The sequence below is a fragment of the Choloepus didactylus genome, chromosome 4 (genome assembly GCF_015220235.1).
Source record: "Choloepus didactylus isolate mChoDid1 chromosome 4, mChoDid1.pri, whole genome shotgun sequence".
NCBI lineage: Eukaryota > Metazoa > Chordata > Mammalia > Pilosa > Megalonychidae > Choloepus > Choloepus didactylus.
Window position 1 is genome coordinate 130,134,165 of NC_051310.1, and position 23,972 is coordinate 130,158,136.

Here is a 23,972-nt window from a genome sequence, read left to right on the forward strand (position 1 = left end):
TAGATAGCATGGTTAATGTCTAAGGTGGGTGTCAGTTCTCATCCCTAAGCTACATTTAAGAAAAGTATTTCTTATTGGTTTATTAACTCTGTCATTCCTTAGATTTAAATTAAATATTCATAAATGTCTGCAACTTGCTTTATAAAAAACTTTAACAAACATTTCCGTTTGAATCATTGAATGATAGAAAATGTAGAGCCAGCTTCAGCCTCTTAAGCAATCCTACCAGTGTGTAATGGACCTAAAACAATGTGTAAAATACCCACTCTAAAACTCAAGATTTAAATATTTTTAACTTAGTAACCAATTCAGATTATAGTATAGTCACTCACATTGAAAGTATCATGATCTAATAAGAAAGCTGAAGAATCAATATTTTTCTTATCATAGTTCCTTCTATTCAAATATAATTCAGTGTCTTTTTTTTTTCTAGTTTATGTTATGATAGCAATTTTCTGCATAGCATCAGCAATGAGTCTGTACAACTGTCTTGCTGCACTAATTCGTAAGATTCCATGTGGACTATGCACGTATGTATCTTTTATAGGGAATCCTATAATGTTAGCATTTGTAATTTTAAAAAAATACAAGATGTAGGAGCGTTATTTTAAACCTGCGTGGTCCAATATACATCTGGCTGTTTAAATTTAAATTAATTAAAATTAAATAAAATTAAAAATTCATCTCCCCAGTCTCAGCCATATTTCAGGTGCTACATATGTTAGTGGCTACTGTATTGGACAGCTCAGATACATTTCTGTGATCACAAAATGTTCTGTTAGACTGATAAACATTTTACTATTTAACATTTGTTTTACTTAAAATTAAGATTTTTAAATTGGTATTTCAATAGCCTTCTTGTATCTCTGGTTAATGTTTACCATATATTATATCAAGTAAACATATTTCTTCTGCAGGGTAAACAAAACTGTTTCAATCTGTTTTTTAGGATTGTGTGTCATGGCAAAAGCATTGAAGTAAGACTTATTTTTCTCTCTGGACTGTGCATAGCAATAGCTGTTGTTTGGGCTGTGTTCCGAAATGAAGATAGGTATGACCACTCAACATTTTTGCTTTTTGATTATGGATGGGTTATTTTATATCTTGACTTGATAATTATTCATTTTTGTTACTGGAATTTTTTTTTTTTTTTTTTGCTTTTATCCCAGAACAACATAGTCTTGAACAAGCTTTTTAAATCAGCATATCTTCTGCTAATACATTTGAGCTCATAGAGAGAAGAAAATGGGAACTATGATTTAAACTCCTAAGCTGAAATAGACTTCAGAAATATACTTAACTATGATGTAGCCACACAATGGAGTATGATGCAGTTTAAAAAAAAAAAAAAAGATTTCTATGAACAGATATGCAGTGATTTTTTAGGATATATTGTTGTGAAAAAGCTGAAGTTTGCTCCTTTCATGTAAGAAAGAAGGAGATACAAGAAAATATACAGATATCTGCCCATTTGCAGGAAAGAAAACCAGAAAAAATATATACTTACATTTGTTTAAAGGTTTATTAATATAATTATTAAAAGTGAAATGATTTAATGGCCTAAAATTTGGGGAGTGAATTTCATACAACTTTAGGCAGCTGTAGGCATGATAATCAACCAATTATATATCACTTTCTGATAGAGTGAGTTGCATAGCTCTCATTTCTTTTTATGTTGTAGCTGTCTGGATGTATAACACCAATGTTTTAGTTTGCCAGTGCTGCTGTAACAAATACCACAGACTAGCTGGCTTAAACAATAAGAATTTATTTTCTCGTAGTTTTGGAGGCTAAAAGACCAAAATGAAGGTACCAGCAGGATCATGCTTTCTCTGAAGCGGTAACATTCCTGGTGGTGGCTTGCTTTTAATCCATAATTCAATCTCTGCCTCTGTCACATGGCTGTCTTCCTGTCTGTCTCCTGCTCTGTCCACATTACCTCCTTGCTTATAAAGACTCCAGTCATATAGGATTAAGGCCACCCTGATTCATTTTGGCGTCACCTGAACTAATAGGATCTTCCAAGATCCTATTGTAAACAGATGAGTTTACATTCACAGGACCAGGGGTTAGGACTTGAACATATCTTTGTGGGGGAGATCATTCAATCCATAACACCAGTGTCTTTTGTTATAAGCCTCCTTTCTAGAAACAGACATATGTATAAGTTCAAATATTAAACATCAATGTGCATTGATGTCTGTTTGTTATACGTCCCTCTAAGGTAGACTTTCAACTTCTAGAATAGTGGTATTCATTTTTCTGCAAGGGTAGTAAATTACTACACATGGAGAATGTGAGAGCTTCTTTTATTACTGTAGTTGCTGCTAATCAAATTGTCAGATCATATTGAGCAGTATTATTTTAGTGGTCTTTCTTTTGAAAAGTTTCATCTAAAAAAATAACTGGGTAAAACAATGCAGTAATATCTTTTGATTTTAGGTGGGCTTGGATTTTACAGGATATCTTGGGAATTGCTTTCTGTCTGAACTTAATTAAAACACTGAAGTTACCCAACTTCAAGGTAGGGTATACTACTTCAACTAGCTAAGATAAATTTTTCTTTTTAAACTATAAAGTATAATTTTCATACAGTAAAACGCACCCATTTTAAGTGTAGAGTTTGTTGAAAGTTTACCAGTTTATAAGTGTCACTACTATCCCATTCAAGTTATATAACATTTCTTATGACTTCAAAAAGCTTTTATTGTATCCTTTTTCAGTCAGTCCCACCCTTCACCCTCAGCACTATGCCAATCACTGATCTGCTAGTTAAAATATTTTAGTCATTTATAGTATATGAGTTAATAAAATCCTTGCAGGACTAAATACCAGGGAAGAATATTTCTTTGATTCAGTGATTTCTTTTTTTTTTTAATGAGTGGGATAATGAGTTGCAATTTTATTGAGCTATATTCACATACCATACAATCATTCACATGTACAATCACTTGCTCACAGTATCAACAAATAGTTGTGCATTCATCACCACAATCAGCTCTTGAACACATTCATTACTCCTAAATAAATAAATAAAAATAAAAATGAAAATGAAAGAACACGCAAAACTTCCCATACCCTCATCCCCTCCTATTATTATTCATTTACTTTTTGTCCCCATTTATCTACTCATCTGTCCATACACTTGATAAAGGGAGTGTGAGCCACAAGGTTTTCTCAATCACGTGGTCATACTGTATAAGCTATACAGTTATACAGTGGTCTTCAGGAATCAAGGCTGATTGCAGTGCAACAGTTTCAGGTATTTCCTTCTAGTTGTTCTAATACACTAAAGACTAAAAAGGGATATCTATATAATGCATAAGAATAACCTCCAGAATGACCTCTTGATTCCATTTGAGATCTCCCAGCCACTGATTCTTTATTTTGTTTCATTTCTCTTCTTCCTTTTGATCAAGAAGGCTTAAGAGAAGAGTTTTAATGTGGTATACAGAATAAAACTACAAATAGTAATCATTCCGGGGAGGAATGTAGACCTGGCATCATGGGACGGAGAACATCTTCTTGACCAAAAGGGGGATATGAAAGGAAATGAAATAAGCTTCAGTGGCAGAGAGATTCCATAAGGAGCCAAGAGGTCACTCTGTTGGGCACTCTTACGCACACTTTAGACAACCCTTTTTAGATTGTAAAGAATTGGGGTAGCTGGTGGTGGATACCTGAAACTATCAAACTACAACCCAGAACCCATGAATCTCGAAGACAATTGTATAAAAATGTAGCTTAGGGTGACAATGGGATTGGGAAAGCCATGAGGACCACACTCCACTTTGTCTAGTTTATGGATGGATGAGTAGAAAAATAGGGGAAGGAAGGAAACAAACAAACAGACAAAGGTACCCAGTGTTCTTTTGTACTTCAATTGCTCTTTTTCACTTTAATTATTATTCTTGTTATTTTTGTGTGTGTGCTAATGAAGGTGTCAGGGATTGATTTAGGTGATGAATGTACAACTATGTAATGGTACTGTGAACAATCGAATGTACAATTTGTTTTGTATGACTGTGTGGTATGTGAATATATCTCAATAAAATGAAGATAAAAAAAATAGTGTTAAAATGTGTGTTTCACATGCTTATCTGTACTTGCAAAATAACATAATCTCTTCGTTTACATATGGGAAGTTTGACCTTTAAATTTGTTTGTTTCTTCAACAGTCCTGTGTGATACTTCTAGGCCTTCTTCTCCTCTATGATGTGTTTTTCGTTTTCATAACCCCATTCATCACAAAGGTATGACCGTATTTTTGAAATCCAGGAAGAAACCTGCTAAAAGATGAAAATCTTAAATCTGCTCTTGGATTATTGATTTTGCAGATGCTCATCACTGAGTGAATTCTAATTCTCTTAAGAGAATTGTTGAAATTGACCTTTTAATAGAGTGTATTTTCAAGTCTTTAAGCCATTTTGTTAGCTAAAAAATGTCTTCTGACTGATGTAAACATGAGGATGTAATTTTTCTTCCTACCCTTTTAAAATTACTTATAGAAAGTAGTGTTCACTATAGACAATGTAGACAGCAAAAAGAAGAAAAATTCGTCATTGCTACTTTCATTTCTGATGCCCTAGTTTGAAACTAAGAAAGAGCACCACACCAGAAGTCTGAAGATGTAGGGTGTAGCTCTGTAACCTTCTAACTCTGGGCAAGTGACTTAGCCCTTTGAGCTTCAGTTCCTAATGCACTGTGTAAGGGAGTATTGCTAGCATTCCCATCTCAACCCCCACTCTCCTCAATCAAGATTCTTTTGGTTGCCACTGACAGAACCCAACCTAAGCTTTTTATACCAAAAAGGTCTTATGTATCACTGCTATGTGTAGAGGCAAGTTGGGGCTGGCCTCAAAAGAAAATAGTAGGGTCATATGCTCTCCCTTTCTGCTTCTGTCCATTTGTTCATTTTCTCAGACTGAATTTTCCAAAGGGTTGGAAATATAGCTATTGTCAACAACTAGGTTATATATTCCCAGCTCTGCCACCAGCTCCTCAATGAATATTGGTGCTGTTCCTAGAATAAGGGAAGGGTGTTGTTGGGTGAGTGTGGTAGGCCTTCATTATTTGTCTGATTTTCTACCTTTCTTTATTCCTGTCTCATGAATAAATTATTAATTATAATTTATATATAAATTATATAATATATACAAATATATATTATGAATTTTTCCCATTTTGAGTCTTGCTTTTTAACTTGGTATTATCCCTCTATCCTTTGTCACTCACATATTTCGTATTTGATGTAATCACTGCTTTTCTTCCCATTAGTTCTTTTTTTTTTTTTTTTTAAGAACCCGTTAGTTCTTTCTCCATTCTGCGCTTCTGATATTGTTACAACAGCATAAGATAAACATGTACCTTGTTGAGGAGCTAAGATTGCAAATAGGTAACAAATATAGTTAACTGCCCAAATTACAGCTTCCTGCAGTTTTACTATCATCTTTCTGTGTCTTAATGATGAGCCATTTGACTTAACTTCATTGAGCAATTGTATCCTAAAAAAAAAGCATAGAACTGTTATTATGGATTATAACTAAAATTCTTAATTTATTAAATCATTGTTTTTAGTTCTGTCTAAAGCCATCCAAACTTGTGTCCGCTTACTTGGTTCAAAAAAAAAAGTTTCTGTAGGTTACTCCATCAGACATACAATGGAAATAAAGCATTGTCTCTAACAAAGCCATTCCCATAACCCAGAAATGTCCCATGGTGTAATAGTGCACAGTGGATGTAAATATAAACTGTAACTAAACTCTTTTTTTAAAAAGTTTTTCCACTCTATTTTAAAATTAGTATAACTTTATAAATGCTGAACATGTCTACCACCAAAATATGTCTACTCTATACCCACAAAAAGGTTAAGAGTTTTAAAGGTATAGGAAAATAATAAAGATGTCTTTGAGTCTTCCTTTCTTCTGTTCTTAGGAAATTTTTCATTTTCTTTTTTTCCATCTTCGTTCCTACTGACTAGGTTTGTGATTTCTAGCAATCGGATATGTGGTAAAGACCAGAGTGCTCTTTAGAGTTCACTGTTGTAGATTTACTTTAATGCTATCTTCTCGGTCTGTCTTGTTTGTTTTTATTGAGGATATGAGACCTCACTTTAGTAAGTAACTCAAAGTGAATCTCAGATATTTAATTTCTGATTTTATGGCTTTTACTATAATTGTGAGGGGTAGAATTGGATATTCTAAGCATGTTCTTGACCCAGGTATTCATGGACTTGTAGTGAGTTGGCAGGTGGCCATAGGAGCATGGGCAATAGGAATTGGTCTTATTCATTTTTTTCATCAACTACAGTACTCAGTATCATTACCTTGCAAATAGTAATTTCTCATGTATCTTTGAATGTATGGAAAGATGCCAATGACAATCTTCAGTTAAATGTTTTAAATAACAATTAGAAAATGAAGCAAACTTAACTCTTTATCTGAAAATTTGATCACTACCAGGGAATTTGCCTTAAGGAACTGTATTTAGAATCTCAGTTTATTTTATTAAACTCTCCTTTGACTTAACCCTTCTGTAGTCAAAAGTGTAACATGAGGAAAAAATTTCTGTAGCCAGGGATTTTATCTCTCCTTCTGTTTGGCTCAGGCATCAATGAAGTCCTTTAAAAACACTCAAATAATTTCTTCTATGGGCCCCACCCACATTGAAAATTTTGTAGTTAGTCAATCAAATTGTCCTCAAATCCAGCATTTGTTTATCTTCCTACTACTTCTTTTGTTGATGTATTTATCATAAAGTGAAGCATAAAATGGATGCTTTGTGCAACCTTAGTTTGCTACCTCAAATGTTTCCCCTTCTCTATAGCAGACTTTGCTGTCAGGGAGGAACTTTTTAATGAACTCACCCAGTCCACATAAAAAGACTTGAGCCAGACACAAGGGAGAGAAATTCAACTAAGGCTAATGTTTTGATTGGAACATAAAAAGCAGGCAGGGCTGAAATTGGACAGAAGTAAGGCTAGAGAAATGTCTCACTTTCTTCAGGGTTGGGCCTTATGAATTTGGCTTCATTGTTTTGTTATTGTGGTGATGGCCAGAATGTCAAATGTTTATTTATTTAAATAAAGTTACCAGTATTTATCACAAAGCAAATTATAAAAGATTTTCATTTTTATTGTCTCAATTCATTATTATTGCTGAAAATTACTAAGAACCATAGTGTGTGATACAGTATAACCAAAAGCACTTATAAATTTATAGCCCATTACAAATGTTAGATATTATGATGTCAGAACAAATCATTGCTCAGAGATAATCACTTGATTTATCTCTGGTAAGGGTTTATCAGTCAGTTTCTGATAATTGCTGAGCACTGATAAAGTAGAATAGTGTGTTAGGTGAATTTTGTTTTGGATGGTTCCAATTTTTGCTATCTATAGAAACTGATTTAGGGAAAAAGCAGTCCATGGCCCATTTTCAATCAGTACTCAAATCATCATTGACTATTGGCAGATTGTTCTCTTTAAATGATAGACAACATCTTTCATCTTTGATTTTAGAATGGTGAGAGCATCATGGTTGAACTTGCAGCTGGACCTTTTGGAAATAATGAAAAGGTAAGGATGGCAATTAAATAGACACGGCTGCCCAGTTTAAGTATGTGTGTCCAATTAATGATCTTGCCTTCTCATGTAATTTATGGGCATGTACTGCATGTTAAGGTATTGTAAGACTTTATTTCTCACAAGATATAGCCCTTTTCTTAGTTATTCTAAATTATTAAATACCTATTGACTTGGGTTTCATCCTAGAATGATGGAAACTTGGTGGAAGCCACTGCTCAACCCTCAGCTCCCCATGAGAAAGTAAGGATTGTATTTCAGATATGTTCATTGGACTTTAAATCATACCCTCTGAGACAAGACTCTTCTTTGGGGAAAAAAATCCAGATTGCAAAAAAATAAAAATAAAAAAAAATAATTCTGTTTCAAGACCTGAGTCCTATTCTTGGTAATAAAGGTTAGATGTGGGGATACTGGATTAATATTGTTAATCCTATGTCTGTGTTGAGTTTCATTTTTCAAGACTACGTATCTGTTTCTTTCAAGCTTTCTCTATATTCAGAGTATATATATGTATATGCCTAGTATATGTCCTCTGATTTCAAGTTCTTTTAAAATGTCAATTAGAAATATTAAAACAATTATTCTAATATCAATCCTTCCTTTTCTAAAAAATATGGGTAAAGATTCCTAGGAGGCTTAATGGTAGCCTTTTTTTTACAGTTACCAGTAGTCATCAGGGTACCAAAGCTGATCTACTTCTCAGTAATGCGTGTGTGCCTCATGCCAGTTTCAATATTGGGTTTTGGAGACATTATTGTACCAGGTAAGCAATTATTTGTAACAATTTCAGTAAAAATAACTGATGGTTTAAAATCATCATATGTATAGTATCTGTTAAAAGTTATCTACTCTCTACTAAGTGTTTTTGCCTGTGTTGCTAGACTTGGGATCAGTGACAGAGATTGAAAAAGAAGCATTTTGAGGGGTAGACGATAAAACCCTAATGATAACACCAAGATATCTCCCATGGATCAAAAGTGTCTTAGAGAGAGCAAGTAGGGTCAGTTTAACTTTTCTTACAGGAAGTGCTATTTGTGGCCTTTAAAAAAAAATTGTATTTAATATTGCCAAAGAAATAACAGTTTCTATTCTATTTTAAAATAGTAGTTATGTTTTAGGAAAGTGGTTTCAGAATGCTAGGGCAAAGTTGTGATCAAAAGGGGAAACTTTAAAAAAGAAAAAAAAAATAGAAAAAAAGAAATGTAGAAGACCAGCTTGTAAGGCTCCATAATATAAAAAGACACAGCTTATGGTGGAATCAGTCACCTTCTCCTATTGTATGCTTTCTTACAGTTATTGCAGTTCTATATTATTTTCCTTGCGGGGCTACCTGCAGAATAAACTTATATTAGCCCAGTAAGTAATTGTATTTTAGGAGTAATTAACAGTATTTCTGTATCAGCCAGGAGTTTATCCTTCCTCACTTTTCTTAGAGTCTCTCTGTATACTAACTGCCTGTGGATGGGTGAAGAGTACTTGGCTCTTACGAAAAAGCCCCTTCGTCTGTACATAGTAAAGCCAGGTAGAGAGAAGCTCACAGTTTTCCCTTGTGAGTTGGCATGGCAAAGTCCGTTACAGCAAATCTCTTAGCTCAATGAGTCTCTATTCACATAATTGATAAAGTAGGGAAGGCATTCTATTGTGTAACCTTTAGTTTTCCTTGAAATCTTTATTTTAAAACTTATCCCTGATTTTACCAGTTCCACATCAAATGCTTGTATATAGCGCTTGGCATAGAACTGTTAGAGAGAAAATGTATATATATATAAAACTTTCTTGAAGTAAATGTCAGATGTCCCAAACAGAAATATTTCCTCAAAGAGCAGAGTTATTAACAATGCATGACTTAATTCTAAAGGCACAATCTTATTTTGGGGGAAGAAGTACCGTTTTAAAAATGAAAACATATAGAAATGTGATTAAACAGAAAAAAATAAAAATAACAAGGAACTTATTAATCATGTTAAGAATCAATTAATTAATTCAAATAAGGAGAGTCAAATTATTTTATGATTTTAGAAAAGAAAATATAATCCTTTTTAAGATATAAAATTCTAAGGGATTAAATGTCAATCTTACTGTTTCATTTTTAATAAATAAATAAAATCTGGGATTTCTTCTTTGATGTGGTTCAACAGATTTCTTACAAGAAATAGGGAATAAAGTGGGTTGTTTCTGCATACCTTCATGTTTACAAATAAAAGCTTATATTTCATTGTTATTTGTACTCTTGGTATTAAAACTCCAAATCATTTTATTCCACTAGGAAGGGAGACTTCTTTGATCCAATTTGAAATTGCCTTTCTTGATGCTCTTTCAATACATTTTTAAATGATACTTTAAAAAAACTGTCTCCATGACATGGAATATTGTGCAGCTAATAAAAGTCATATTTTTTTTTTTTTTTTTTTTTTTTTTTTTTTTTTTTTTTTTAATCATCATTTTATTGAGATACATTCACATACCACGCAGTCATACAAAACAAATTGTACTTTCGATTGTTTACAGTACCATTACATAGTTGTACATTCATCACCTAAATCAATCCCTGACACCTTCATTAGCACACACACAAAAATAACAAGAATAATAATTAGAGTGAAAAAGAGCAATTGAAGTAAAAAAGAACACTAGGTACCTTTGTCTGTTTGTTTGCTTCCCCTACTTTTCTACACATCGATCCATAAACTAGACAAAGTGGAGTTTGGTCCTTATGGCATTCCCAATCCCACTGTCACCCCTCATAAGCTACATTTTTATACAACTGTCTTCGAGATTCATGGGTTCTGGGTTGTAGTTTAATAGTTTCAGGTATCCACCACCAGCTACCCCAATTCTTTAGAACCTAAAAAAGGTTGTCTAAAGTGTGCGTAAGAGTGCCCACCAGAGTGATCTCTCGGCTCATTTTGGAATCTCTCTGCCACTGAAGCTTATTTCATTTCCTTTCACATCCCCCTTTTGGTCAAGAAGATGTTCTCCATCCCACGATGCCGGGTCTACATTCCTCCCCGGGAGTCATATTCCACGTTGCCAGGGAGATTCACTTCCCTGGGTGTCTGATCCCACGTAGGGGGGAGGGCAGTGATTTCACCTTTCAAGTTGGCTTAGCCAGAGAGAGAGGGCCACATCTGAGCAACAAAGAGGCATTCAGGAGGAGACTCTTAGGCACAAATACAGGGAGGCCTAGCCTCTCCTTTGCAGCAACCGTCTTCCCAAGGGTAAAACTTATGGTAGAGGGCTCAACCCATCAAACCACCAGTCCCCTATGTCTGTGGTCATGTTAGCAACCATGGAGGTGGGGTAGGCGAATACCCCTGCATTCTCCACAGGCTCCTCAAGGGGGCACTATATCGTTTTTTTTTTTTTTTTTTTTTTCCTTGTTTGTCTTTTTTCTTTTTTTTTTTTTTTTAACTTTCCCTTCTTTTTTCAAATCAACTGTATGAAAAAAAAAGTTAAAAAGAAAACAAACATACAATAAAAGAACATTTCAAAGAGACCATAGCAAGGGAGTAAGAAAAAGACAACTAACCTAAGATAACTGCTTAACTTCCAACATGTTCCTACTTTACCCCAAGAAAGTTACATACTATAGCAACATTTCAGTGAACTTGTTCCTACTACATCGATCAGAAATTAACAGACCATAGTCATTTCTGGGCATCCCCAGAACGTTAAATAGCTTATCTGTTCTTCTTGGATTATTGTTCCCCCTTCCTTAATTGCTCTCTACTGCTAGTTCCCCTACATTCTACATTATAAACCATTTGTTTTACATTTTTCAAAGTTCACATTAGTGGTAGCATATAATATTTCTCTTTTTGTGCCTGGCTTATTTCGCTCAGCATTATGTCTTCAAGGTTCATCCATGTTGTCATATGTTTCACCAGATCGTTCCTTCTTACTGCCGCGTAGTATTCCATCGTGTGTATATACCACATTTTATTTGTCCACTCATCAGTTGATGGACATTTGGGTTGTTTCCATCTCTTGGCAATTGTGAATAATGCTGCTATGAACATTGGCGTGCAGATATCTGTTCGTGTCACTGCTTTCCGATCTTCCGGGTATATCCCAAGAAGTGCAATCGCTGGATCGAATGGTAGCTCTATCTCTAGTTTTCTAAGGAACTGCCAGACTGACTTCCAGAGTGGCTGAACCATTATACAGTCCCACCAACAATGAATAAGAGTTCCAATTTCTCCACATCCCCTCCAGCATTTGTAGTTTCCTGTTTGTTTAATGGCAGCCATTCTAACCGGTGTTAGATGGTATCTCATTGTGGTCTTAATTTGCATCTCTCTAATAGCTAGTGAAGCTGAACATTTTTTCATGTGTTTCTTGGCCATTTGTATTTCCTCTTCAGAGAACTGTCTTTTCATATCTTTTGCCCATTTTATAATTGGGCTGTCTGTACTATTGTCATTGAGTTGTAGGATTTCTTTGTATATGCAAGATATCAGTCTTTTGTCAGATACATGGTTTCCAAAAATTTTTTCCCATTGAGTTGGCTGCCTCTTTACCTTTTTGAGAAATTCCTTTGAGGTGCAGAAACTTCTAAGCTTGAGGAGTTCCCATTTATCTATTTTCTCTTTTGTTGCTTGTGCTTTGGGTGTAAAGTCTAGGAAGTGGCCTCCTAATACAAGGTCTTGAAGATGTTTTCCTACATTATCTTCTAGGAGTTTAATGGTACTTTCTTTTATATTGAGATCTTTGGTCCATTTTGAGTTAATTTTTGTGTAGGGGGTGAGGTAGGGGTCCTCTTTCATTCTTTTGGATATGGATATCCAACTCTCCCAGCCCCATTTGTTGAAAAGACCATTATGGCTCAGTTCGGTGACTTTGGGGGCCTTATCAAAGATCAGTCGGCCATAGATCTGAGGGTCTATCTCTGAATTCTCAATTCGATTCCATTGATCTATATGTCTATCTTTGTGCCAGTACCATGCTGTTTTGGCAACTGTGGCTTTATAATAAGCTTCAAAGTCAGGGAGTGTAAGTCCTCCCACTTCGTTTTTCTTTTTTAAAGTGTCTTTAGCAATTCGAGGCATCTTCCCTTTCCAAATAAATTTGATAACTAGCTTTTCCAAGTCTGCAAAGTAGGTTGTTGGAATTTTGATTGGGATTGCATTGAATCTGTAGATGAGTTTGGGTAGAATTGACATCTTAATGACATTTAGCCTTCCTATCCATGAACATGGAATATTTTTCCATCTTTTAAGGTCCCCTTCTATTTCTTTTAGTAGAGTTATGTAGTTTTCTTTGTATAGGTCTTTTACATCTTTGGTTAAGTTTATTCCTAGGTACTTGATTTTTTTAGTTGCTATTGAAAATGGTATCTTTTTCTTGAGTGTCTCTTCAGTTTGTTCATTTCTAGCATATAGAAACATTACTGACTTATGTGCATTAATCTTGTATCCCGCTACTTTGCTAAATTTGTTTATTAGCTCTAGTAGGTGTATCGTCGATTTCTCAGGGTTTTCTAGATATAAGATCATATCATCTGCAAACAATGACAGTTTTACTTCTTCTTTTCCAATTTGGATGCCTTTTATTTCTTTGTCTTGCCGGATTGCCCTGGCTAGCACTTCCAGCACAATGTTGAATAACAGTGGTGACAGCGGGCATCCTTGTCTTGTTCCTGATCTTAGAGGGAAGGCTTTCAGTCTCTCACCATTGAGTACTATGCTGGCTGTGGGTTTTTCATATATGCTCTTTATCATGTTGAGGAAGTTTCCTTCAATTCCTACCTTTTGAAGTGTTTTTATCAAAAACGGATGTTGGATTTTGTCAAATGCTTTTTCAGCATCTATTGAGATGATCAATTGATTTTTCCCTTTCGAGTTTTTAATGTGTTGTAATACATTGATTGTTTTTCTTATGTTGAACCATCCTTGCATGCCTGGAATGAACCCCACTTGGTCATGGTGTATGATTTTTTTAATGTGTCTTTGGATTCGATTTGCAAGTATTTTGTTGAGGATTTTTGCATCTATATTCATTAGGGAGATTGGCCGGTAGTTTTCCTTTTTTGTAGCATCTTTGCCTGGTTTTGGTATTAGATTGATGTTAGCTTCATAAAATGAGTTAGGTAGTGTTCCATTTTTTTCAATGTTTTGAAAGAGTTTGAGTAAGATTGGTGTCAGTTCTTTCTGGAAAGTTTGGTAGAATTCCCCTGTGAAGCCATCTGGCCCTGGGCATTTATTTGTGGGAAGATTTTTGATGACTGATTGGATCTCTTTGCTTGTGATGGGTTGGTTGAGGTCTTCTATTTCTTCTCTGGTCAGTCTAGGTTGTTCATATGTTTCCAGGAAATTGTCCATTTCTTCTACATTATCCAGTTTGTTGCCATACAGTTGTTCATAATATCCTCTTATAATTTTTTTAATTTCTTCAGGATCTGCAGTTATGTCACCTTTTTCATTCATTATTTTGTTTATATGGGTCTTCTCTCTTTTTGATTTTGTCAGTCTAGCTAGGGGCTTGTCAATCTTGTTGATCTTCTCAAAGAACCAACTTTTGGTGATATTTATCCTTTCTATTGTTTTTTTGTTCTCTATGTCATTTATTTCTGCTTTAATCCTTGTTATTTCTTTTCTTGTACTTGGTTTAGGATTGGTTTGCTGTTCATTTTCTAGCTTCTTCAGTTGATCCATTAGTTCTTTGATTTTGGCTCTTTCTTCCTTTTTAATATATGCGTTTAGTGCTATAAATTTCCCCCTTAGCACTGCTTTTGCTGCATCCCATAGGTTTTGGTATGTTGTGTTCTCATTTTCATTCGTCTCTATATATTTAGCAATTTCTCTTGCTATTTCTTCTTTAACCCACTGATTGTTTAGGAGTGTGTTGTTTAACCTCCAGGTATTTGTGAATTTTCTAAGTCTCTGATGGTTATTGACTTCTAATTGTATTCCATTGTGGTCAGAGAATGTGCTTTGAATAATTTCAATCTTTTTAAATTTATTGAGGCTTGTTTTATGTCCCAGCATATGATCTATTCTGGAGAAAGTTCCGTGAGCACTAGAAAAGTATGTGTATCCTGTTGATTTGGGATGTAATGTCCTGTAGATGTCTGTTAAATCTAATTCATTTATCAGATTGTTTAGGTTTTCAATTTCCTTATTGGTCTTCTGTCTGGTTGATCTATCTATAGGAGTGAGTGATGTGTTGAAGTCTCCCACAATTATTGTGGAAACATCAATTGCTTCCTTTAGTTTTGCCAATGTTTCTCTCATGTATTTTGTGGCACCTTGATTGGGTGCATAGACATTTACGATTGTTATTTCTTCTTGCTGAATTGCCCCTTTTATTAGTATGTAGTGGCCTTCTTTGTCTCTCAAAACATCCCTGCATTTGAAGTCTATTTTATCTGAGATTAATATTGCTACACCTGCTTTCTTTTGGCTGTAGCTTGCATGAAATATTTTTTTCCATCCTTTCACTTTCAGTTTCTTTGTGTCCCTGTGTCTAAGATGAGTCTCTTGTATGCAACATATTGATGGTTCATTTTTTTTGATCCATTCTGCGAATCTATATCTTTTAATTGGGGAGTTTAATCCATTTACATTCAACGTTAAAACCGTGAAGGCATTTCTTGAATCGGCCATCTTATCCTTTGGATTATGTTTGCCATATTTTTCCCTCTCTCTATTAATATCCTTTATTGTACCCATACTGAATCTCTTTAGTACTGAACCTTTCTCCAAGTCTCTCTGTCCTGTCTTTGTTTCTCTGTCTGTAGGGCTCCCTTTAGTATCTCCAGTAGGGCAGGTCTCTTGTTAGCAAATTCTCTCAGCATTTCTTTGTCTGTGAAAAATTTAAGCTCTCCCTCAAATTTGAAGGAGAGCTTTGCTGGATAAAGTATTCTTGGCTGGAAATTCCTCTCACTCAGAATTTTAAATATATCGTGCCACTGCCTTCTCGCCACCATGGTGGCTGCTGAGTAGTCACTACTTAGTCTTATGCTGTTTCCTTTGTATGTGGTGAATTGCTTTTCTCTTGCTGCTTTCAGAACTTGCTCCTTCTCTTCTATGTTTGACAGTGTGATCAGTATATGTCTCGGAGTGGGTTTTTTTGGATTTATTCTATTTGGAGTTCGCTGAGCATTTATGATTTGTGTATTTATGTTGTTTAGAAGATTTGGGAAGTTTTCCCCAACAATTTCTTTGAATACTCTTCCTAGACCTTTACCCTTTTCTTCCCCTTCTGGGACACCAATGAGTCTTATATTCGGACGTTTCATATTATCTATCATATCCCTGAGGTCCATTTCGAGTTTTTCAATTTTTTTCCCCATTCTTTCTTTTATGTTTTCATTTTCCATTCTGTCATCTTCCAGGTCACTGATTCGTTGTTCAACTTCCTCTAGTCTTGTACTATGAGTGTCCAGAATCTTTTTAATTTGGTCAACAGTTTCTTTAATTTCCATAAGATCATCCATTTTTTTATTTAGTCTTGCAATGTCTTCTTTATGCTCTTCTAGGGTCTTCTTGATTTCCTTCATATCCCGTACTAGGGTCTCATTGTTCATCTTTAGTTCTTTGAGTAGCTGCTCTAGGTGTGTCTCTTCTGGTCTTTTGATTTGGGTGCTTGGGCTTGGGTTATCCATATCGTCTGGTTTTTTCATATGCTTTATAATTTTCTGTTGTTTTTGGCTTCGTGGCATTTGCTGACCTTGATAGGGTTCTTTTAGGGTTTGTAGACCAGTTGAAGTCCTTATCTCTAATTTATCAGATCTACAGCTTCGTGGAGTACACTCTCTCTAACTAACCAGCAGGTGGCGTCCACGAGCCACCTGTTCTCCACAAGCCAGATCTCCCCTGCTTAGCCTTTTTGGTGAGTGGGGGAGTGAGTCTTGTGGGGCCCAATTGGTGTCCCAAGCTTGCGTGTGTAGTTGGTGTTGCCTGCCCTGTATGTGGGGCGTGTTTCTGGGCAGTCGGGGAGGGGGGGTGGCCCTAACAATCAAATCTCCCTGATGATCCTAGAGTTTTAAAGCTACTGCAATAGTCTAATCCTTCAGTTCAGTCCTGCCACAGTTTGTCTCTGCCACTGACCCACAAGTCTTTGGTATTGGCGTATGGCTCCTGAGACTTGCAAGTGGGCCCCTCTTCCAGGCTGTGCACCCCGGGTCCTCTGTTGAGGGATGACTGTGCTATGTCGCAGGTGAGTGCCGTCCCCCCAGGGCAGTTCTGGGCTGCTGGGCTGTGTTGGGAGGCTCCCAGTCTGCTCAAATGATGGCTGAATGGGGCTCTGTTAATTCACATTGCTCCCCCTTCCCAGCTCTGGTACATTCAGCTGAGGTTGCAGGGAAGGCTAATGTCCACGCCCAGTTTTGTGGTGTGTGCCTGTTATTTGAAGCACTTCCGTCACACTGGGTTGTCTGGGGCAGCTCTGGGCTATGGGGCTGGCGATGGGCAGGAGTGTTTCCTGTCCACCAGGATGGTGGCTGTGAGCAGACACCCCCCTTTTCTTGGGAAGTTGTGTTGTTTAGTGAATTTTCTCAGCCACTGGATTATTGCCTTTTGTCTCAGAGCTCTCTTAGTTCTGCTCTTGACTTGACGTGCCCAAATTTCAATTCTTTGAGGCTTTCTGTATTGAGCTTCTTAGAGTAATTGTTTTAGAAAAAGCAAAAAGGATTAAAAAAAAAAAAAAAAAAAAAAAAAAAAACGGCCCTCCTCAGAGATCTAATGGGTTATTGAAATGCTAATAGACAAAGCAACCAGGGCCATTAAGGAAAAGTGCCCAGGGCAGAGAGATCAGCCTTGCTTCGGGATTTGCATATGCGCCTCAAGGCCTGATCTCCGCCCTTCCCCTTTCTGTGTTCACCAGAACTCCAAAAATCCTCTGCTTTTATTTTGGAGTTTTTCGTGTTGTTTTTTTTCTATGCCTGTCTCCTCTCTGCTGGGCTGGCTGCTCTCAGAGTCTCTGGTGTCTGGCCTCAGTCTATCTATGGTTGGAGTTTGAATCAGTAGAATGAGTTTCCTGTAAGAGCAGCCACTGCAATTCTCCCTTCTCCTTCCTGGAGCTGACAGCCCCTCCTCCCCCGGGACTGAGCCTGGCAGGGAGGGGCGCGGGTCCCCTGGCCGCAAAAACTTACAGATTTCGCTGATCTCAGCAGTTCCACGTTTTCATGAGTGTTGTATGAAGTATGCCCAAAGACAGATTGCTCTGTGGTGTCCAGTCCACGCAGTTCCTGGCTTTTTACCTACTTTCCTGGAGGAGTAACTAAAACATACAGCTCACCAGTCTGCCATCTTGCCCCGCCAAAAGTCATATTTTTAAGACAGTTTAGTGGCATGGGAAAATGTTTAAAATATAGTAGTAAGTGAAAAATTCAGCATATAAAACCTTGTCCAAAATCCAAAGTACTTTAATGTTCTCATAATGCAAAGATGAACATTAAATACAATACAGCATGTACTATTTCCGTAGTTAACAGTTGAGTTTGTTTTGCTGTTGTTTTAAGAAAATAATGTGGAATTTTTTTTAGGCCTGTTGATTGCATACTGTCGAAGATTTGATGTTCATATTGGTTCTTCTTCTATATACTATGTTACCTCTACAATTGGTAAATTTTTGTTTTTCCTTTTTGTTATGTTGAATTGTATTGTCTGAAGGAAAAGGCAGAGATCTAGAAATAAGAGTCCTGAATTCTAATTCCTTGCCATTAATTAGTAAGAGAAGTTTTTTTTAATCAAAAAGGGATAATTATACTTTACTACCTATATCACAAGGTTTTGGAGTTTTAAAAAAGGAAATTTGATGTGAAAGAAAAAGATTAGCTTCTATATATTTATCCTGGTGCATAAATAGTAACTAAATTGTATAATACTGGATTTTTAAAAACAGAGTATGGTTAACTATGTATTTATATAAGTGAATTTTTGGTACAATAACATCTCACTTACCTGGATCAGTAGAGCTTGATGCCACTTAGCCCTTATTTCTGTCACTTATTCCTGCTATTGAGAACAGAGTTGAGAACAGGAAGCAAGCCAAAAATACTACTTCTGAATATATCAAATAGATATCGCAAAAGTTCATACACCAAAGCTCTTGTATTAGGTAAATGACCTGCGCCGGAGCCATTTACTCTTACTTTAGATACTATTCAAGAAGGTTTTCCAGACTACAGTGGAATTGAATTCAATAAACTAGAAGTATATAATAGCAGTAGATAAGGGCATTGCTAGAAATAGGTACTCAGACAGCAAGAAGGAACAGCTAAGTTAGGGAAAAAAATAAAGAAATGAGAAAAGCAGTCTGAGGGCATTAACACATGAGAGTCTAGTACCAGTCAATGTGATAGAATAAAAGAACACTCTGGAAAGGCAGATAATAGAGTATCCATCAATTCCACTGTATAACTTTGGGCAACTCACTTAACCTCACTTGGCCTCCATTGCCTCATCTGTTAAAGGAAGGGCTAAACTAATTTGAAAGGGCCCTTGCAGCTCAAATATTCTGGGAGCTTATGTTCATAGGAGATCTTGAGTCATTAAGAAAAGATCAGATGATGTTTGGTATGCTCTTGCTGAAGAAGTCTAAGAAATATGTGATCAATATTAGAAATATTTTTCAAAACAAACTTAAGTAACTACAAGTGAAAATTTTAGTTGTAGATGTGAAACTCAATATCCTAATAACAGAAAATTAAGGTTTTCTTGAATTATTATCTTTATCAGTGATGAATGATTAGGTTAATAATATTGAAACACTAGCCAGTCTCCTAATTATGCTCTAGGAAAATAATGAAATCATGAAAAGAAGTCATGGGGCAAAATGCACTCAGAAATATTTGAAAACCAGTACTTCAATGGGGGAGGGGAGGGAATCTACCCTAGTAGCAGGTAGGAAAAAACTGATACTTGGTATTCTTCTTGCAGCCTATGCTGTTGGCATGATACTTACATTTGTTGTTTTGGTGCTGATGAAAAAGGGGCAACCTGCTCTCCTCTATTTAGTACCTTGTACCCTTATTACTGCCTCAGTTGTTGCTTGGAGACGTAAGGAAATGAAAAAGTTCTGGAAAGGTAGCAGCTATCAGGTATGTGCTTATACTTTGGTTACCAGCTTATGATATAATTCACAGAGTAATTGGTTGGAGCCTGCCTATATGTATATCAAAGCTTTTATGTATCAGAATGTTACTTTGGATCTGTGAGAATGCCATAAGTTTTTTAACTACTACAGCCTTGGCCACTGTTGACCTGCTATATCATCAGTTCCCACTCCCAGTGTAATCTGATACCAAAATCCTGGTGCCTCAAGATAAAACTATCAGAAAGCAGTGGGAGGGCATCAGGAAAAACCAGAACATCATTTCAGCATGAGTTTTCAAAATCCACACAAAAAGGAACTTCATGAAAGATAAAACTATGTTTAAAATAAGTACTGAATTTTGAGACTGACATTAACTCTTTATAGTAGGGGTCCTCAAGTCTTGCAGATAAAAGGTATACTCTTTGCAGCATCTTAATGAGCCTAACTAAATTAGACAGGATATTCATTTCAGATTTAAATGGGACAAGGTTTATTTACCTTTCTGTAAAATACCTAAAGCAGAGAAAATCTAGATACCAGAATCTGTTGTTTGGTTGTTTCTTCATTGAAATTAAACCCCTGTCTTCTTTTCCTAAATGTTCTTGGTATTCCTGTAAAGTTTGTTTTCTCTGAAATTATGGAGGATTGGGAAACCTTAACCTACTGAAGTCAGTGCCATGGTATTGATCCCTTTGTGAGGCAGTTAGCTGTTTTGCCCTATTACAGTAAACTGTCCTCCTCCTTCCACCCTCATGCATGTTGTCAGTGGTCACATGAATAAAAAAAGAGGCACTTTGAGCCGACAGGTGCAATTCTAGCTGTTACTAGACAAACAGTTCAAAGTTCATGTCCATTTGGTAGTTGATCTGTAGTATCATCTTTCTTTATGAGAGGTGATTAAAACATTAAGTTAGACAGAATAGTGTAATTGGAAAAAGCACTGATCTTGAATTCTTTTGGGTAAATCTCAAAATTTCTTTGAGGTTTGGATAAAATATTATCTATCTGGCCTACCTCACAATGCTGTAGTCTCAAATTATGTTAATAAACATACAATTAATTTTTGATCACAAAGCCCTTGGCTGAACCACTGAGATAGCTTTTAGTTTTTCCACGGAGATGACACGCACATAAAGTTTTTTATTTTTATAGATTTTCAAAAAATAAAAGTATGTCCTATAACACACACTGTACTGCTAACCTTTGAAAGTCACATCCCCAAGAATGCTCATCATTGTTTCATTTTTTTATGGTGTTTATGTTTCTCCATTTAGCAAATGTTTATTGAGCAGGTCTATGAGCCATATACTATTTTAGATGCTGGTGACAGGATGTAAACAAATTAGAAACAGGCCTACGCTCATGGCCTCTTGAAAGTTAAAGTCTAGTGGGACTGTAAATAAGAGTCACTAATGACTAAGTGTGATAAATGTATTAGTTATAGTAGGATGCCATGAAAAGCTGGAGGCATATACCCCCAGTGTATATGGTTTCAGGACAGGATGATAGATGATTTGGGGGAGGCTTCTTAAAGCATGTTAAATAAAGATTAGGATGACTATTATGTTGAGTAAGCATAGGGGAGCTGCAATTAATGAAACTGGTAAAGGTAGCAGGGGTCTCATAAGCCACATTAAAAGGTTTGGATTATGTCCTAAAAGGACTGGAGACTATTTAAGGGTTTTAAGAAATCTAGAAAATAGATTGAAGGAGGGAGCAGGACTGGAGGCAGGAAAGAATACATGATTATGAGAAATAATAGTAGCCTTAATTAGTAAGAATTAAGTGGACATGTTCAAAATAAATTTGGGGGCATAATTAGTGGGGTCTAGTGATGGATTCAGTGTAGGGAGACGAGAAGAACTGGAATCCAAGGTTTCTGGCTTGGGTGGGTGGAAGGTAAATTCACTGAGATAAAGGAGGGAAACTGATTTGGGGATGGAGATGATGAATTCAATGTGGGGCATGTTAAATGTTGGATATGAATTCAGTGTTGGACATTTCAAAGTACCTATAGGACCTCCTTTAAGAGATAAATAATAGGCAGTCGAATAAATGGGTCTGACATGCCACAGACAGACCTAAGCTAGTGATAGAAATTGGGAAGTGCCATCAGCATACTCAGTGAGTGAGTGAGAATGTAGAGGGAGAAGAAAAGACTAAGGACAGAACCATGAGCAAGAGGTTTTACCATTATGTGCACTAATCTGATGAACTTGCTGTGAGGTAAGTTAGGAAAAGGAAAACAAACAACATAGGGAACGTTTTGTTTAGGGTTAGCATTAGATCTTTGTTAGAATTTAAATTTGGGCTGTTAGTGAGAGCACATGTGCCATCTTACAAAATTAAGTATGTTTTTTATTATCACCAGCATTTTCTTTTTACTTATAAAAATGATTTCCTTTCTCTTTACTGCAGTTTTTAAAGTACATTATTATAAAAATACATGCTTATTATAGAAATTTGAAAATGTAGAAAAATATAACAAGAAAATTAAGTATCCCTAATCCCACCTCTTAGAGATATCTAGTATTAAGATTTAATGAATTTTCTTCTATGCATCTCTGGATGAATGGATAGCTGGTAAATAATATCGTATTCCAAATAGTCATCTTTCTTTTTTACACTTCATTTTTGTGTTTTCTTTTAAAATCCCTTACAAAATTTGTTTTGATGGCTGTATAATATTCTCTCGTATGCAGGTACCATACTTGATTTTACCTTTTTCCTTTTTTCTCCCACCTAAAAATTACCCAATTTATTTTTTGTTGTGATAACATGTATATAATATATAATTTTCCATTTTAACTATTTTAAGTGTACAATTCAGTGGCATTGATTACTTTTACAATGTTGTGCTACAATCACCACCTTCTTTTCCTAAAACATTCATCACACAAAACAGAAAGGCTTTACCCATTAAGCAATAACTCCTCTCTCCAAACCCTGTGTCCTCTAATCTACTTTCTGTCTCTTTATTTGCTTATTCTAGATATTTCATGTAAGTGAAATCATACACTTTTTGTCTCTTTCTGTCCAACCTGTTTCAGTCAACATAATGTTTTCAAGGTCCGTCCATGTTGTCGCATATATCAAAACTTCATTCCTTTTTATGACTGAATAGTATACCATTGTATGTATATACCACATTTTGTTTATTCATTCATCCATCAGTGGAAGTTTGGGTTATTTTCACCTTTTGACTATTGTGAATAATGCTGCTATGAACCTTGTTGTACAGGTGTCTCTATGAGTCCCTGCTTTCCATTCTTTGGGGTATATACCTAAGAATGGAATTGCTGGTCATATGGTAATTCTATTTTTCACCTTTTGAGGAACCACCAAACTGTTTTCCACAGCAGTTCACTGTTTTACATTCCCACCAGCAATGCACAAGGGTTCCTATTTCTCCATATCCTTGCCAACACTTGTTATTTTAATAAACACTTTTGTTGTAGTGTTTCATAAACACTTAGTTATTTTTTAACAATAGCAGTTCTAAGTGGGTGTGAAGTATCTCATTCTGGTTTTGATTTGTGTTTCCCTAATGGCTAATGATGTTGAGCATCTTTTTATGTACTTATTGACCATTTGTGTATCTTCTTTGGAGAAATGTCTATTTGAGTCCTTTGTCCATTTTTTAATGGGTTCTTTGCTTTTGCTGTTTTTGAGTTGTGGGAGTCCTTTATATATTCTGGATATTAAACCCTTATCAGATATATGATTTCCCCATTCTGCAGGTCGTCTGTTTATTTTCTTAATAATGTCCTCTGATACACAAAAGTTTTTAATTTTCATGATGTCCAATTTATTTTTTGTTGTTGTTGCTAATGCTTTTTTTGTAAAGTCTGAGGAACCACTGCCTAATACAAGGTCCTAACTATTTTCCCAAGTTTTCTCATAAGTGTTGTATAGTGTTAGCTCTTATAGTTAGGTCATTCATCCATTCTGAATTAATTTTTGTATGTGGTGTGTGGTAGTGGTCCAATATATTTTACATGTGGATATCCAGTTTTCCCAACATCATTTGTTAAAGACACAAATTTTTCCCATTGATTGGACTTGGCACCCTTGTCGAAAATCATTTGGCCATAGATGTATAGGTTTATTTCTGAACTCTCATTTCTATTCCATTTATCTATGTCTGTCCTTATGCTAGTAGCACAGTGTTTTGATTTGTGGCACTTTATAGTAAGTTACCATTTCACTTTGATCCAGTAGCGTCTCTCCAAGAAATTGTCTAGAAAATTATTTAAAATCTGAGCTTAGTTGATTTAAAAAGATGTACATTACGGTATTACTGGTGATCTTTGTTCTGTTGTAATGACTTACGAATTCATATTATTAT

At 35.7% G+C, this 23,972-nt stretch overlaps 1 protein-coding gene across 6 annotated transcripts in view; it reads left to right on the forward strand.

The window, feature by feature from the left end:
* The window catches only part of SPPL2A (signal peptide peptidase like 2A), a 52,988-nt gene that overhangs the window by 18,927 nt on the left and 10,089 nt on the right, over positions 1 to 23,972 (forward strand). The window contains exons 7-15 of one of the 6 annotated variants that reach the window (XM_037833985.1): positions 434 to 530; positions 950 to 1,051; positions 2,443 to 2,524; positions 4,179 to 4,253; positions 7,520 to 7,576; positions 7,772 to 7,825; positions 8,246 to 8,348; positions 18,072 to 18,149; positions 19,468 to 19,628. In XM_037833985.1, coding sequence (XP_037689913.1) covers positions 434 to 530; positions 950 to 1,051; positions 2,443 to 2,524; positions 4,179 to 4,253; positions 7,520 to 7,576; positions 7,772 to 7,825; positions 8,246 to 8,348; positions 18,072 to 18,149; positions 19,468 to 19,628 — 809 coding nt within the window. The remainder of the gene's footprint in view (positions 1 to 433; positions 531 to 949; positions 1,052 to 2,442; positions 2,525 to 4,178; positions 4,254 to 7,519; positions 7,577 to 7,771; positions 7,826 to 8,245; positions 8,349 to 18,071; positions 18,150 to 19,467; positions 19,629 to 23,972) is intronic. The other 5 variants (XM_037833987.1, XM_037833986.1, XM_037833989.1 and 2 more) reach the window with 5 other exon arrangements.